Below are 15,350 nucleotides of genomic sequence, written 5' to 3' on the forward strand. Positions count from 1 at the left end.
ATACATGCACATACAAATATACACACAGACACACTATATCTATCTATCTATATATATATATATGTACACTCACACACACACGTATATGTACACAAACACACACACACACATATATATTTTATAGCAACTGTGGTCACTTTTTTTTTCACAAGAACGACTAATAATAATAAACATGCACTTTTCAATCTCACTTTTCCCAAAATGGACCAGACCAATTTTTCCTCAACATTTTTTATTATTGTAAAAAGCATGACACCCTGAAAACCCTGAAAGGCTGCAGTGGAGTAACTGACCAGACGCATCTGAAGCCGAGGAAATGTTTTCATGCGTTTGGTGCCATGCATCAGAGTCTCATACGGCGGGTGCGTTTCGCTGATCTATAATCAATGCAAAACACTCTTTTTGGCAAATGATCACACAATTCCCATGTGACAAAGACACATCACAAAACATAACGGCACCATTACACTCAATACTGATCTTCTGAATCGCTCATCTTTGCACAACCACTGAAATGAAAGGAATTGTCACGTTTGAACAACACAGCACTGTCAATAATGTGATGACGGAGGGGATATACAGCTGTGGATGAAGCAGACGCACCACTGGGATCAGAAGGCAGAAATAAATACGCATGTTGAATGTCTGTAGTGAGATCTGGTAACGCTCAGATGACGTTCAGGTGGCTGTTGCTCGTGGAGGACGGGCAGAGAGCGGACGGCTGGTCTCGGGTCAGACTCCTCAGGGCCCGCAGAACCACGTCAGGCATGTGATCCACCATCATCCTCGGGCTGATCAGAACATTCCGGAACGACGTCTCGCTCGACCACTCCGCACGGTATCTCACCTGAGAGAAGCAGTGTCTGTGAGGAGGAGAATTCAACTGGGATTTAATGTGACAGACATAATCCATTTAATTGGTGTTTATTATATATTTTAATTATTTATTAGTATTATTTATATTTTTTTAAATAGCTTTTTTTTGTTAAATACTGTTTTCTATTTTTTGCTTGTTATATATTTAAATTATTTATTATTTATTATTATTATTATTATTTTAATTATTATATTTTTAAATACCCTTTCATTAAATACAATAATTTTTTTTTTTGTATTCAATTATTTTCTTATTACTATTCTTAATTATTATTTTTAAAATACCCCTTTTTGTTTTTTTATTAAATATTTAATTTGTTATTATTTTTATTTTAATATTTATAAATACTATACTATCTTTTTATTATATATTGCATTTCATATATAAAAAATAACTTTGTTTACTTTGTTTTTATTATACATTTCATATAAGTATTTTTTATTATTAGTGTTTTAATCATTATATTTTTAAATAATTAAATATCATTTATCATTTTAATTATTTGTATTATTATATTAACAAAAACTAATTAAATAGTCATTTAATTTTTTTTATATTGCATATCATTATTTGTATTATTACTATATTTATTCATTATTTTTCAAATACTCTTTAATTAAATATTATTCTACTTTTTTATTATAAATTATTTAATGTTTATTATTTTAATTATTATATTTTTAAATACTGAGGATCATGTGACACTGAAGACTGGAGTAATGATGCTGAAAATTCAGCTTTGATCACAGGAATAAATTACACTTTACTGTATATTGACATAGAAAACAGCTGATTTACATTATAAAAATATTTCATATTTTTACTGTATTTTAGATCAAATAAATGCAGCCTTGGGTGAGCAGAAGAGACTCTTTGAAACACATGATAAGAGTCTGAATCTCAGTGTTTTTCTGTGAGTGTTCCCGGCTCTGACCTGCGTGTGGGCCCGTCCTCGGTGATGTACATGACCCGGCCCGGCAGGTACAGGGGTAAGTGTGTGTGGTGGGAGGGCGAGTCGTCAGACGACAGGCTCTGATAGGTTGTCGAGCGCCGCACCAACAGACTCTCCTCGCCTAGCAACGGATGGTTAAGCTCCTCCTCTCTTCGGTTCTCCATCTCCGTGGGGAAATCATCCGGAGTTCCTCCAAACACCTCGTACCAGCAGCCGTGCATTAATATCTTATACTGAGAGAGAGAGAGAGAGAGAAATTAGATCGTGAAAGCAGGCTTAACCCTCATCCTTCCCTCGGGTCATTTTGAAAAAAATCATATTTTTTGGTTTTTGTTGCACTTGAACCACAAATACACACAGAAAATTGAATGGATTTGAGGAGTTTTGTGGTTGAAATTAAAAAAATCCTTCCATCACGGATCAATTTGACTCCCGTAGGAATGAATGGAATGCGAGGAATGATTCAGTTCACATACAAAAACCTAAAAATGCTCAAAATTCAAACTAAAAATGCTTTAACAAAAATGATTGTATAATGTCTACATGTGTATCTGAATGCAAAACTGACTTTAGGACCCAGCGGAACAGCTCGTTTGCTCCATAAAGAGCTATAAGGACATCTAGATTCTAGAGTCATGAAATATCATGTTATATATATTTCTCTTCCACAAGAGGTCGGCAAAGACACTCAATGTAAGATAGTTTGAGTTGAATTTAAAGGTTTCGGCATGAAATTGCGAGTTATTTTGAATTTAAAGGGTGCTTTGGAATGTGCTTAAATTACTATTTATTTACTGATTAAATCTAGCAATTTAAAGATAAATAAAATAAAATAAAATATTACAAATCTCCCCAAAAAAACTGCATAAAAATTTTGAAAAAAATATTATTATCAAAACGAAATAAAAGAAGCTTTCTGGACAAAAAAAAAAAAAAAAAAAAAAAATTAAGTACAATTTTATGGCTTCGGGTCGTTTGGACCCGCGAGTGAAGGATGTCTAGGAGAATAATCTTACCTTTGGTTTGCTGCAGTTGGACACCACCTTTAATAATCTTCTCTTCAGGTCCTCCATGTTTGGAATACTCAATCTACAGAAACCAGTCAGTGTGAGGAAGTGTTATGAAGCGTACAGTACAAGCAGAAGTCAGAAGAAAGCTCACGATAGCTGGACACTTCTCTAAATACACTCACAGTTTCATATATACAGACGCTGTGGTGATATTAATAAACCTCACCTGGGCACGAGATCTTTTCCCAGCACCACCGACACCACGAACTGCTTTGAGTAATCGGCCAGCGCTTTACTGACGAGAGACAATCAACAACTGTGAAGTTTAACGTCTGATAACAGCGATAAGAGTGTCATGATTCTGTACAAATGTGCTCTTGACTGTCAAAGTTAGATATACTGTCAGTCAAAAGGTTTGAATAATTAAGAAATTGATCAAAAGACACATTTATAATGAATGATTTCTGAAAGATCACGTGACACTAAAATTCAGCTTCGATCACAGGGAATAAATTACATCTTAAAGTGCATTAGTAGACAACAGTTATTTTAATTTGTAATAATATTTCACATTATTACTGTTTTTACTGTATTTTTTAACAAATAAATGCAGCCTTTTAATAAACTTTTACAGAATAAACATCTTAATTATTCCATATTCCTTCCAATTATTCATATTACATGTGTCATTATATATATATTAGTGCTATCAAATCAATTAATCATGGTTAGTCGCATCTAACATAAGTTATATAATATATGTATGTGTGTGTGTGTGTGTGTGTGTGTGTGTGTGTGTGTGTGTGTGTGTGTATATACATATACATACATACGCAACTTTATATATTGTACTTAATTATTTTTATTATTACTATAATTATTATTTTTTACAAACTATTTAATTAAAAACTTTTCTACTTTTTTATTATCCATTTCATTTTTATTATGTTTTTAAATACTCTTAAATTTTCTTTTTAATTTTTGTTTGTATTATATATTGTATTTCATTATTATTATCTTTTTTATTTTTTAAATACTTTTTTTTACTTTTATTTAGTTTCTATCAGTGCTTTATGAGGTCATAGGGTGTTTGTACAGCATGTCTGCTATTTTATAGAGATTTTTTCAAGCTAGTCTCATTCTATATATTTTATAATATACAGTACAGGCCAAAAGTTTGGACACATTACTATTTTTAATGTTTTTGAAAGAAGTTTCTTCTGCTCATCAAGCCTGCATTTATTTGATCAAAAATACAGAAAAAAAAAAAAAGTAATATTGTGATATATTATTACAATTTAAAATAACTGGTTTTCAATTTATTATACTTTAAATTATCATTTATTTCTGTGATGCAAAGCTGAATTTTCAGGATCATTACTCCAGTCTATCACATGATCCTTTAGAAATCATTCTAATATGATGATTCATTATCAAAGTTGGAAACAGTTCTGCTGCTTAATATTTTTTCATAACCTGTGATACTTTGATGAATAAAAAGTAAAAAAAAACAAACAAATGTTTTAAAAATATAAATCTTCTGTAACAGCAATATCCACTACTGGTCAGTCTTTTTTTTTCTTTCTTTTTTTGAAATAAATCAATACTTTTATTCAGCAAGGATGTGTTAAATTGATAAAAAGTGATAGTAAAGAAGATTTATATTATTAAAAAATATTTTTTTATTTTGAATAAATGCAGTTCTTTTTAACCTTTTATTCATCAAATATATTAGTCAGCAGAACTGTGTCCAACACTCATAATAAATCAGAATATTAGAATGATTTCTAAAGGATCATGTGATAGACTGGAGTAATGATCCTGAAAATTCAGCTTTGCATCACAGAAATAAATTATTTTTAAAAGTATATTCAAATAGAAAATTATTATTTTAAGTTGTAATAATATTTCACAATATTACAGTTTTTTTCTGTATTTTTGATCAAATAAACGCAGCCTTGATGAGCAGAAGAGACTTCTTTCAAAAATATAAAAAAACGTAATGTTTCCAAACTTTTGACCTGTACTGTACATTGTACATACATACATACATACATACGTATGAGTATGGTATTTCTTTCAATATCAGAACATGATCTGTGTGTAAGTATTGTGCTGGTGTTGGGGCGGTGTGTGTGTGTGTGTGTGTGTCAGTACCTCATCAGGCCCCCTGGTGGAGAGAACGCGAAGCACTCCAGTGTGGGGTGTGTGTTGTGCAGAAGCACAGCTAGCAGAGACGCCGTTCCTGCACCCAGACTGTGACCTGTGATGACCAGCTTATACTCCTGCAAACACACACACACACACACACACACACTCTCACAGCGAGTCCACCGCCACAGGAGAATAATGCTCAGTTAAAGCTCTTACCGGTGCAATGTTGAACGCCTGGCTCAGAATGCCGTCGTTGACCAGCTTCTTGTAGATATAATGCGCTGCTTGAGAAATGCCCTGTGATTCAGACACAGAAGTTCAAGCTGACGTCTGATACGGTTCTGATGGACTTGAGAAATGTGATAAATATAAGTCACCTTGTGAGCATAGCAGGTTCCCGACACACCTTCCACAGAAATATTCTCACACTCCGCGGAGAGATCCGTCAACACGTCCTGCAAACACACACCAGCGCACAACCTCAAGAACAATACATTCATGATTCTGAAGCTGAAAATGCTGAATTATTTCACATGAATATGCTTGATCTGTCACTGACTAGATATATTTAAAATAATGTAGGACACTTCTTACTGGTAACATCAGACATCTGGCATTATCAGGAGCCACAAATATTCCCACATTATTATACATTATATTCAACATTATATATAGTAGTTTAATGCAGTACTGACACTAAAACTCTGAAAACTTAAATTTTTTCCTCACAAAGAAATTTTATTTTTGGTGAACTATAAGATACATGTTGTTGCATTTTTGCATTGCGATATATATTATGACACAATGTATTATTACACTCCTAGCGCAGACCGATCGGTGTATGACACAAGTAAAGTGATATAAATATGAGACAAAAACTCATACAGGGGCAGTTTTGCCCTGATATCTTGAATTTTAGGGATAATTTTATCTGCATTCTATAGGTATAATTTTAAAGGGGTGTAATAATGCCCTTTTCACAAGATGTACAATAAGTCTTTGATGTCCCCAGAGTGTGTGTGTGAAGCTTTAGCTCAAAATTCCCCACAGATATTGTTATATAGCATTGTCACTTTTTGAGGGTTAGAAAAAACAGTTTTGTGTCTGTCCCTTTAAATGCAAATGAGCTGCTGCTCCCGGCACAGGGGGCGGAGCTTCAACAGCTTGTGTCCTGAAAATGTCAAAAACGTTTAGCCTTTTTATGTTTACACCGGAGTCAGAATGATGGAGAGACTCAAGAAGAAGTGACAACATGTAGAAGCAACAGGACATTTCTGAATGATTAGTTGATGAATTTATGTAGCTGATGTGTAGTTATCTTCTAGTCATTGATTAGCATATTCTGTCATGATAATCTATAAATCGTGTTCAGGGGGCGGGGTTTATGTAAATTCTAGGGTTGGTGATGTCACTGACCCGGGAGGAATGTGGTGTAGTCTCTACCAGCCGTTTGTTGTAGTTCTTAAAAAGTGATTTCTTTAAAAGCAAATATCTCCCTTTGCTTTGAACTTTGAGCGTTGTAACTTTGCAGATGTTGTTTATGCTCAAACAGAAACATTACACACTAACTAAAGCTAGAAAAGGCAAATCATAATCAACCACCACTTTATTCTAGTTATTTTTTCATAACTAATCAATTAGATTAACGTGTTAAATCGAAAGCCCTACATATAATAAGTCTCTTCAGGAATGATTGGCAGACCTCACGAGTCACGAGTGTCATTTGTTTATGGAAATATCACATCTGATCTGAGCATTATGCAGATCTGCTGGTTTGGGTATGAGTGAAGGATGGTTTGTCAAACATGTTTTTCAGAGAATCCTGATGATTATCAGTGTATAACCGATGATTCTCACCTTAAGCGACAGCGTTCCCCTCACAGCGACAAGGACCGCCTCCCGCTTATGATCCAACGCCACGAAAAACGGGATCTCGTAGATCTACAGAATAAAAACACATTGCTGTAGGCAAACACATTCTGAATCGCACTGCATAGAGGCTGACCTTTGTTAGGGAATCCCACGGGATGGGAAACAAAAATCACCACCATAATTCATTAATTCATAATCTCAGACAGTCAGACATGAAAGCCACGACTACTGTGTGAAAATTATACCTCAGTTGTGCTCACAGACATTTCTGGCCAGTCTGAAGTAATGGTCTGAGTTGAGAAAGGAGGTGTGTGTGTGTGTGTGTGTGTGTGTGTGTGTGTGTGTGTGTGTGTGTGTGTGTGTGTGTGTGTGTGTGTTTGCATGGAGGATTTACATTAAATGTAATGTGTGTGCATTGTTTAGGCTGGCTTTCAGTTCTATATAATAACATAAAATACTACATTTTGGATTTTTATTCAACTAAGGTGGGCATGCTGTGATCTGTCCTGCATTACTGACAGATTCCTGGAGTGGGAGTGACTGGGAGTCATCCTTCTGGGATTGTGATGGGCGAGGTTTGAAAAGATGTGGGACCCTGAGACGTCACCTGGTTATGAAAGCTGATGTGGATGAAGTCTCGGTACTGGAGGCCTGTGCTCTGCAGGATAGACGAGAAGTGGCAGCCGAGACTGTCTCCTCCGACTAGATCGTACTCCGCCTGACGACTCCGACAGCTGAAACACACATCCGTTACTGCACTTCTGCATTTAAGGGGATAGTTCACCCAAAACTGAAGATTAGCCCATGATTTATTCACGCTCATCCTAGGTGTATATGACATCCTTCTTTCAGACGAACACAATCAGTTATAATCAATCGAATAGATGCACTTTTAGGATGGATAGATGCACTTTTAGGATGGACAGATGCACTTTTAGGATGGATAGATGCACTTTTAGGATGGACAGATGCACTTTTAGGATGGACAGATGCACTTTTAGGATGGATAGATGCACTTTTAGGATGGACAGATGCACTTTTATGATGGATAGATGCACTTTTAGGATGGACAGATGCACTTTTAGGATGGACAGATGCACTTTTAGGATGGACAGATGCACTTTTATGATGGACAGATGCACTTTTATGGACTTCAAAACAGAAACGGCCATTCACTGCCATTATAAAGCTTGGAAGAGCCAGGACATTTTTTAATATAACTTAAGGCCAATTTATACTTCTGCGTCGAGTGTACGCCGTAGTGTACGTCGTAGGGTACGCACGTAGGCGACGCCGTCGTGAGCATTTATACTTCTGCGAATGTCTGTGTTGCTCTGCAGTTACACCGCCGAAACGCTAGTTGGCGCGGGTGGGTTTTAATGTTCCACTGTGTTTACATTCCTCGCGGCTGTTTTGAGTTTAGGTTTCTACGAGCAATGGCGACTGAAGGAGTCATACAGATGGCTGTATTTCCGCACTTCTTCAAGCAATCTCTCGGTCACTTGGTCTGTTTCCATGGCTCTTCACTGATCTTCGGAATTTAAAAATGGCGGGCGGGCGGTGCAGAGTGCAGAAGATCATTCCGGAAATGCGTAGGAGGAAACGCGATGCTATCCAGCAGACCAATCACAGATCTTGCGGTCCGCGTCGCCGCGACGCGTAGTTACATTTTTGAGGAGGTGCGCGTCAGGGTACGGCGAAGGGTACGACGTATGGTACACGTCAATGCGTATGCTACGCCGTACCTTCTACGCGCACCCGACGCAGAAGTATAAATTGGCCTTTAGATTGTATTCTTCTGAAAGAAGGATGTCATATACACCTAGGATGACTTGAGGGTGAGTAAATCATGGGCTAATTTTAATTTTTGGGTGAACTCTCCCTTTGACTGTTAGCGAACTTTAGCAAACTTTATACCCACCAATCTCCACTGAGTTTGCAGAGCCCCGTGAGTGGGTTTGAGTAGACGTACAGCGGCCATCCATACGCAGCTGCTGCAAACTGCATATAGTGAGTGGCTTTCTCCAGCTCAATCTCCAGATCCTCCCTCTGGGAAAACACACCAGAAGAGGCGGATCACTGCATGCACTGAGGATACTTCACATGCAGTACAGGAGTAGCTCACTTCAGAATTAAAATCTCCTGATAATTTACTCTCCTCAACATCATCCAAGATGTTCATGTCTTTCTTTCTTCAGTGGAAGAGAAATGAAGGTTTTTGAGGAAAACACTCCAGGATGTTTCTCCATAACATGTCTTCAATGGTGTCCAACGGATTGAAGGTCCAGATGTGAGTTTCAGTGCAGCTTCAAAGTCTCGACACGATCCAGCCGAGGAATAAGAGTCTTATCTAGACAAACCAGCCGACATTTTATAAACAATATAAACATTTATATACTTTTTAACCAATAGTGCTCGTTTTCCGTCCAAGACTTCACGCATTACGTAATCCATTGAAAGGTTCCGGTTAATAAATGTGGAGTAGTGTGAAAAACTCCATCTCATTTTTCTCCTCCAACTTCAAAATCGTCCGACATCGTTATTTTAACTTTTATTTGTAATTTTTTTGTAAACGGCGTTTGACTTAGTCTTTGCATGTTCGATTTGTAAACACTGGGTCTGTTCTTCCTCCTACGTCACTCGTGACCTTTCAACCTGATCACGTAATGTGTGTCGCATCACAGCGAGTGCAAGATGAGCACTAGTGGTTTAAAAGTATATAAATGTTTATTTTTGTTATAAAATGTCGGCTGGTTTGTCTAGATAAGACTCTTATTCCTCGGCTGGATCGTGTCGAGACTTTGAAGCTGCACTGAAACTCACATCTGGACCTTCGACCCGTTGGACTCCATTGAAGTCACTATATTTACATTTACATTTATTCATTTAGCTGACGCTTTTTATCCAAAGCGACTTACAATTGCTATATATGTCAGAGGTCGCACGCCTCTGGAGCAACTAGGGGTTAAGTGTCTTGCTCAGGGACACATTGGTGTCTCACAGTGGATTCAAACCCGGGTCTCTCACACCAAAGGCATGTGTCTTATCCACTGCGCCACTACCACCCCTCGGTGGTATGTGGAGGAACATCCTGGAGTGTTTTCCTCAGAAATTTCTTTTCGACTGAAGAAAGAAAGACATGAACATCTTGGATGATGTGAGGGAGAGTAAATTATCAGAACATTTTAATTCTGCAGTGAACTACTCCTTTAACCATTGCAATCTCCCAGTAAAGCCTGGCATATTAAATAATAATCAGAAAAATGTAAGTTGCACATGAAATATGATAGAGTGGGCTTTATAGGGTTAATTCCCAGTAATAAGCTCAGACTCACTATCGGGGAGGACGGGCTGTGGGTCAGGACCTCGTCAGGGTCTCTGCTCTGCTCCATCTTGTCCTGTTCCTGATGAAGAAGAGCCAGACCAGCGGCGATATCACTGGGAACCAGGTCTGTGTCCTGGAAACCGGTCAGACAGTGTCAGGTTATATATTATATCGGTATCATTTACATTATCTGCAGATTTTGTAGATTTTTTTAATTTATCGCTATTGGCTGATATTGTATATTAACTTTGCATGCTAATTTCCTCTTTCCTATTTTTACATATAGATTACCTTTGTCTTCTAACGCTCACTTAATCTTAAAAAAAAAGAAAAAAAGCTAAATCTAAATAGTTACATTTTTCATATTGTACATTATTATGTTGTAGCATTTAAAAAAAACTGTTCTTATTTATTTTATTTAGACAATATATTTTAATATCAGCCATGTATTGATTATCAGCCTGTATCACATAATTATAATAATTAATACTTTGACAGTCAGAATTTTAGGTAACACTTTACAATAAGGTCTCATTAGGTGTTAATGTATTAGCAAACATTCATTCATTAACAATGAGCAATACATTTGTTACTGTTAAAGTTAGCTAATAAGAATACAGTTCTTCGCTAGTTCAAGTCCATTGTATAATATTAACAAAGACAACTTTTGATTTTAATAATGTATTGGTAAATATTAAATGAATATAAACTAAGATTAATAAATGCTTTTTTTTATAGCTAGTTCATGTTAACTAATGTTAACAAATGGAACAATCATGAATCATGATTTTTATATTCATTTTATATGTTTTGGAGTATCACAATAATATTGTATCATGAGTTCAGGATCGTGATGTGTCTCGAATCGTGACATGAGGGTATCGTTACACCACTAGTGAACAGAGTGATTTTCCAGTGAAATAAAGTGGTACAAAGAAACTGTTAGTCTCTGACCAGGAAGAATCCCCCGACGAGCTGTGCGATGCTGGAGAAAGCGGCTCGATGGTTGTCGTCCTGAGGCAGACAGAAGCAGAGGAGACGCAGACGACTCTCCCACACGCGTGAGGCCAGTGTGTGTGCGGTGTAGAAGAGCTGAGACGACTCGCTGCTCTCCAGATCCAGACCCCTCACGCCTGACTGAGTGTCCAGAGAAACACCCGAGCGCTGGCTGCCCAGAGGGTCAAACACCACCAGCACTCCCACAGCCATGGAGAGAAGGATGATCCAGCTGAGGACAGCAGGAGAGACAGTGAAGGGTGAGACTGTGACATATTAAAAAACACATTATCTGACATTGTTGCGGCTCCTCTCTTCCCAGTCTGTCAGTAACGCTCTGTTTACTTCCTGTCTGTATGAAGCCCCTCCTTCTGAAAAGCACTCTGTGCTCTGATTGGTCGGCTGGAGCACTGTGTTGTGATTGGTCGAGCGCTTCGAGTGTGTTTGGGAAATGTCCCGCCCCTTAACTGCCAGTTTAACACACTACTAACTCAACCAGGCCCCTCCCCTTTATTCTGCGCATTAATTATTATAATGAGGAATATTGTGTTCGTTCTCGGAAGAAACTCAAGACTACAATGGAGGCGTTTCTTATTTTATGAACATTTTGGAGCTTCAGAGTTTGATCATACTTTACGAAACCATGATAACAGTGTTGGTGTTTTAAGATCATCCCCTTTAAACATAACAGAATATAAATAAATAAAGAGACTAACTTGTTCTTGTAGAGTTCATTCTAATAGGATGATGATGACGACATTATGAGTTATTTTGATCTAAATTACAGATACAAAATATGATTGTAACACACAATAATACACCATATCAAATGTAATCTAAAACTATTGTGTCCTATCTTTTGTGTCCTTATATTTAGCTTTGATCTAAATTTGCATATATGCTAAAGAGGCAAGAACGAGTTGGAAACACGATTCAAGTCATTTTGTAAACATACAATACTGTTCAAAGGCTTTAAAAATACAGTAAAAATTGTGAAATATTTTTACAAACTAAATCATCTGTTTTCTATGTGAATATACAGTAAAGTGTAATTTATTCCTGTGATCAAAGCTGAATGTTCAGCATCATTACTCCAGTCTTCAGTGTCACATGATCCTTCACAAATCATTCTAATATGAGGATTTGATGATCAAGAATCACATTTGGAAACAGCTGATACATTCTTTGATGAATACAAAGTTCAAAAGAACACGAAACATGGCATTTGTACATGACTTTACTGTCACTGGCTGGATAAAAGCATCTTGGAAAAGGAATATTGTTAAATATTTTTTGCTGACCTGGAAACCACAGCTCCAATCACGGCCCCGACCTCTTCCGGCTTGCATCCCGTGCTGTTATCCGACACCCAGACGGCCCCCAGAACGGCCCACACGAGCTCAGGGAGGTACAGAACCGCACGCAGATACACCAGGACCGGCATCGAGCGCCGAGGACCCGGGTTCATTATGGTTCCTAAGACCAATCACAGCAGAATTACATTGCATCATTACACATTATGAAGAAATAGCATCATGCATTACACATATGTGACCCTGGACCACAAAACCAGTCACATGGGTCCATTTTTATAAATTGAGATGTATATATAATCTGAGAACTGAATAAATAAGCTTTCCATTGATGTATGGTTTGTTATGATAGGACAATATTTGGCTTGAGATACAACTATTGTAAATCTGGAATCTGAGGGTGCAAAAATATCGAAACATTGAGAAAATCATCTTTAAAGTTGTTCATTAATGTTCACGATTGTGCAGCATTCACTCACACAAATACATGTTTTATATATTTACAGTAGGAAATTTACTAAATATCTTCATGGAACATGATCTTTACTTAATATCCTAATGATTTTTGGCATAAAAGAAAAACTGATAATTTTGACCCATGCAATTGAACTATTTGTGGCTATTGCCTCAGATATACCCGTGCGACTCGTGATCCAGGGTCACACATGAAGAAATAACATCATGCATCGGGTCCGGGAAAGACACGTACCTTGAGCACTGACGTAAACAACTGCACATAATGTGAAGATGATGGCAGCCAAAAGCACAAGAAGAACTACAAGGTAATTATGCAAATACGCTCCGCCTTGACAGTCAAATCGTCCCTTATGGTTAATGTACACAACTAAGGTCACGACCCACCTAAGAGACAAGAGAGCTTTCAGAAACCAAAGATACTGCCTTATTTTAGCATATATTGCCATGGAACACTGGGTAATTAATATGGTAATGCCATGTTTATGAGCGTGCAGAGATGAATATGTTGGTGACTTCGCAGTTAGAGAGTACAATGGTATTTGTTTTTAAAAGCCATCCCAGCAAACAGGATAACGTTACGGTTGAACAAACATTATTCTAGTAACGTCAATAGTTATTGTTAGTAATTACGGCTAGGAAAAAAAAAACTAGATTTTCCGATTTATCGTTTTTAAAAATGTCGATATCGTTTCTCAAAAGCCACGAGTCGATCTTTTTTCCATATTTCCGTAAGCACTGAATATAATATCTGATCGACGTTAATCTTATTCCCAGTCTTCTTCACATCTTCTTGCGCTTGAACGGACACATAATTCTCGAAACGCCTCGTCTCGGCCGGTGTCCTAGTCAACAGTAGAGAAAGACTGTGTGTATCAGTGTATTGGATCCGTGTTTTCGGTCTTAAAGTGACAGTACCCTTATAATCCTGTCGCTGTCGGTGTCATTAATGATAATCAAACAACAAAAGACAAAGAAATAAAAACACTCTGCTCTTGACTGCCTAACTTTTGCAACTTTAATAAGGCATAATCCATATTTAATTTATACAGATTATGCAGTTATTTCACATTTGATTACTTTATTAAATTTCTGTACCTAAAAACTACTGTTGAACCTACCTGATTTTTTATGTATATGTTTGTTTAATTGTATTTATTTATTTCTAGGCTAATTTGATTATTTGTTCTTTTTATTAATGATTTTAATAAACTTTCAAATGTATATTAGATCGTAGTTTTAGCTGTGGTGTCGAAACTGGAATCTAGCATTGTGAAATTTCACTAGTATCTAAAATATTGGTGTCATAACATTAATTACAATACAAGGATGGTTAAAAATAACTATTTCATTTATTTATTTATTTATTTTTGTGACGAGACCAGTGAAAATGATTCATTGAATCGAATCGAATCGAATCAGAATCGAATCGGGACATCTGAATCGATACCAAGCCCTATTAGTAATGTTAAGTTATCTGATATTGTTCTCAAAACATTCAGAAAACGTTATACCTGAATGTTTTCTGAATGTTACACAAAAAAACGTCATGTTTTAATAACTTAGTTATCCATACGTTAAGGAAATATTCCATTTGATCATTTTGCAATCATGGGAACTTTACTTTTGAAAACGTCAGCACAAAAATAGTATTTATACACCGTTCATGAAACGTTTTATTTAAAACAAAAAACACTACTTGTTTCAGAATGTTTAGAGAACACTGATGATTAAAACCTGGACGTTTCGAACGTTCAGAAATATAATATTTGTAATGGAAACGTCAGCAACACCGATCTCAGAACGTATATTTCCTAGCAGTGATGGTATATGAATATGGCAATCATTCAATACAAGTGTTACACAACACCCCAAAAATCCCAAGTGAGCTAAATCAAGATCAGTTCTTCTTACCACACAGCTCTGATGAATAACTCGATAGCGCCAGGAAACACCAGATCATCGCTGGCTATCCGCCATCGGCGTCCAAGCACCACCATTCCGGGCATCCTGACGGTCAAACCAGTCCTTCTGTCGCGATCATGAACGTATGGCAGTGAACATTACAGAACCCATGACTCTGCCCGCCTATAATCTTGATATTACAACATGGTAATAAACGACTCGTTCACTGACATCTGTCTGCAGCGGGGCGGGTTTGTTTTCCCTTTTCTGTGTCGCACCGAAATGTGTCCGGAACGGTAGATGAAGTAATTTCCGGCAGTAAAGTAGTTCCGTATTAGAAAAACTCGTCAAAAGCTAGTCAAAAATAGTGCTTTATTGCGTAACAATAAAGCAATGTGCTGTATAATCTGACATTTTTAATAATTAAACAAATATTCGCCACATTTACAACAATAATATAACTTACTATCCG

The 15,350-nt window shown here is 36.8% G+C and overlaps 1 protein-coding gene across 2 annotated transcripts; it reads right to left on the minus strand.

Moving 5' to 3' along the window:
- Nucleotides 1-215: 215 nt before the first annotated feature.
- daglb (diacylglycerol lipase, beta) lies at nt 216-15,165 on the minus strand. Of its 2 annotated transcripts, XM_082152117.1 has the most exons (15): nt 14,888-15,165; nt 13,209-13,360; nt 12,488-12,662; nt 11,145-11,418; nt 10,201-10,323; nt 8,787-8,914; nt 7,473-7,599; nt 6,851-6,934; nt 5,371-5,448; nt 5,210-5,290; nt 4,997-5,124; nt 3,066-3,134; nt 2,846-2,918; nt 1,812-2,062; nt 216-863 (listed from the first exon to the last, which is right to left on the minus strand). In XM_082152117.1, the coding sequence occupies exons 1-15, from the start codon at nt 14,980-14,982 to the stop codon at nt 668-670; spliced, it is 2,034 nt and encodes a 677-aa protein (XP_082008243.1). In that variant the 5' UTR covers nt 14,983-15,165; the 3' UTR covers nt 216-667. The 2 variants fall into 2 exon arrangements, with proteins under 2 accessions (XP_082008243.1, XP_082008244.1); XM_082152118.1 differs by lacking the exon at nt 13,209-13,360.
- Between the last annotated feature and the right edge of the window lie 185 nt (nt 15,166-15,350).

This window comes from Leuciscus leuciscus, assembly GCF_965113295.1.
Source record: "Leuciscus leuciscus genome assembly, chromosome: 21".
Taxonomy (NCBI): Eukaryota; Metazoa; Chordata; class Actinopteri; order Cypriniformes; family Leuciscidae; genus Leuciscus; species Leuciscus leuciscus.

Bases quoted from the DNA above. Each gene is read 5' to 3' on its own strand.
- daglb (XM_082152117.1), bottom strand. From the start codon at position 14,982: ATGCCCGGAATGGTGGTGCTTGGACGCCGATGGCGGATAGCCAGCGAT. The intron at 8,915-10,200 runs GTGAGTCTGAGC...GTGTTTTCCCAG, and splicing joins ACAGCCCGTCCTCCCCGATA to AGGGAGGATCTGGAGATTGA. The intron at 6,935-7,472 runs GTGACGTCTCAG...TTTATTCTGTAG, and splicing joins ACATCAGCTTTCATAACCAG to ATCTACGAGATCCCGTTTTT.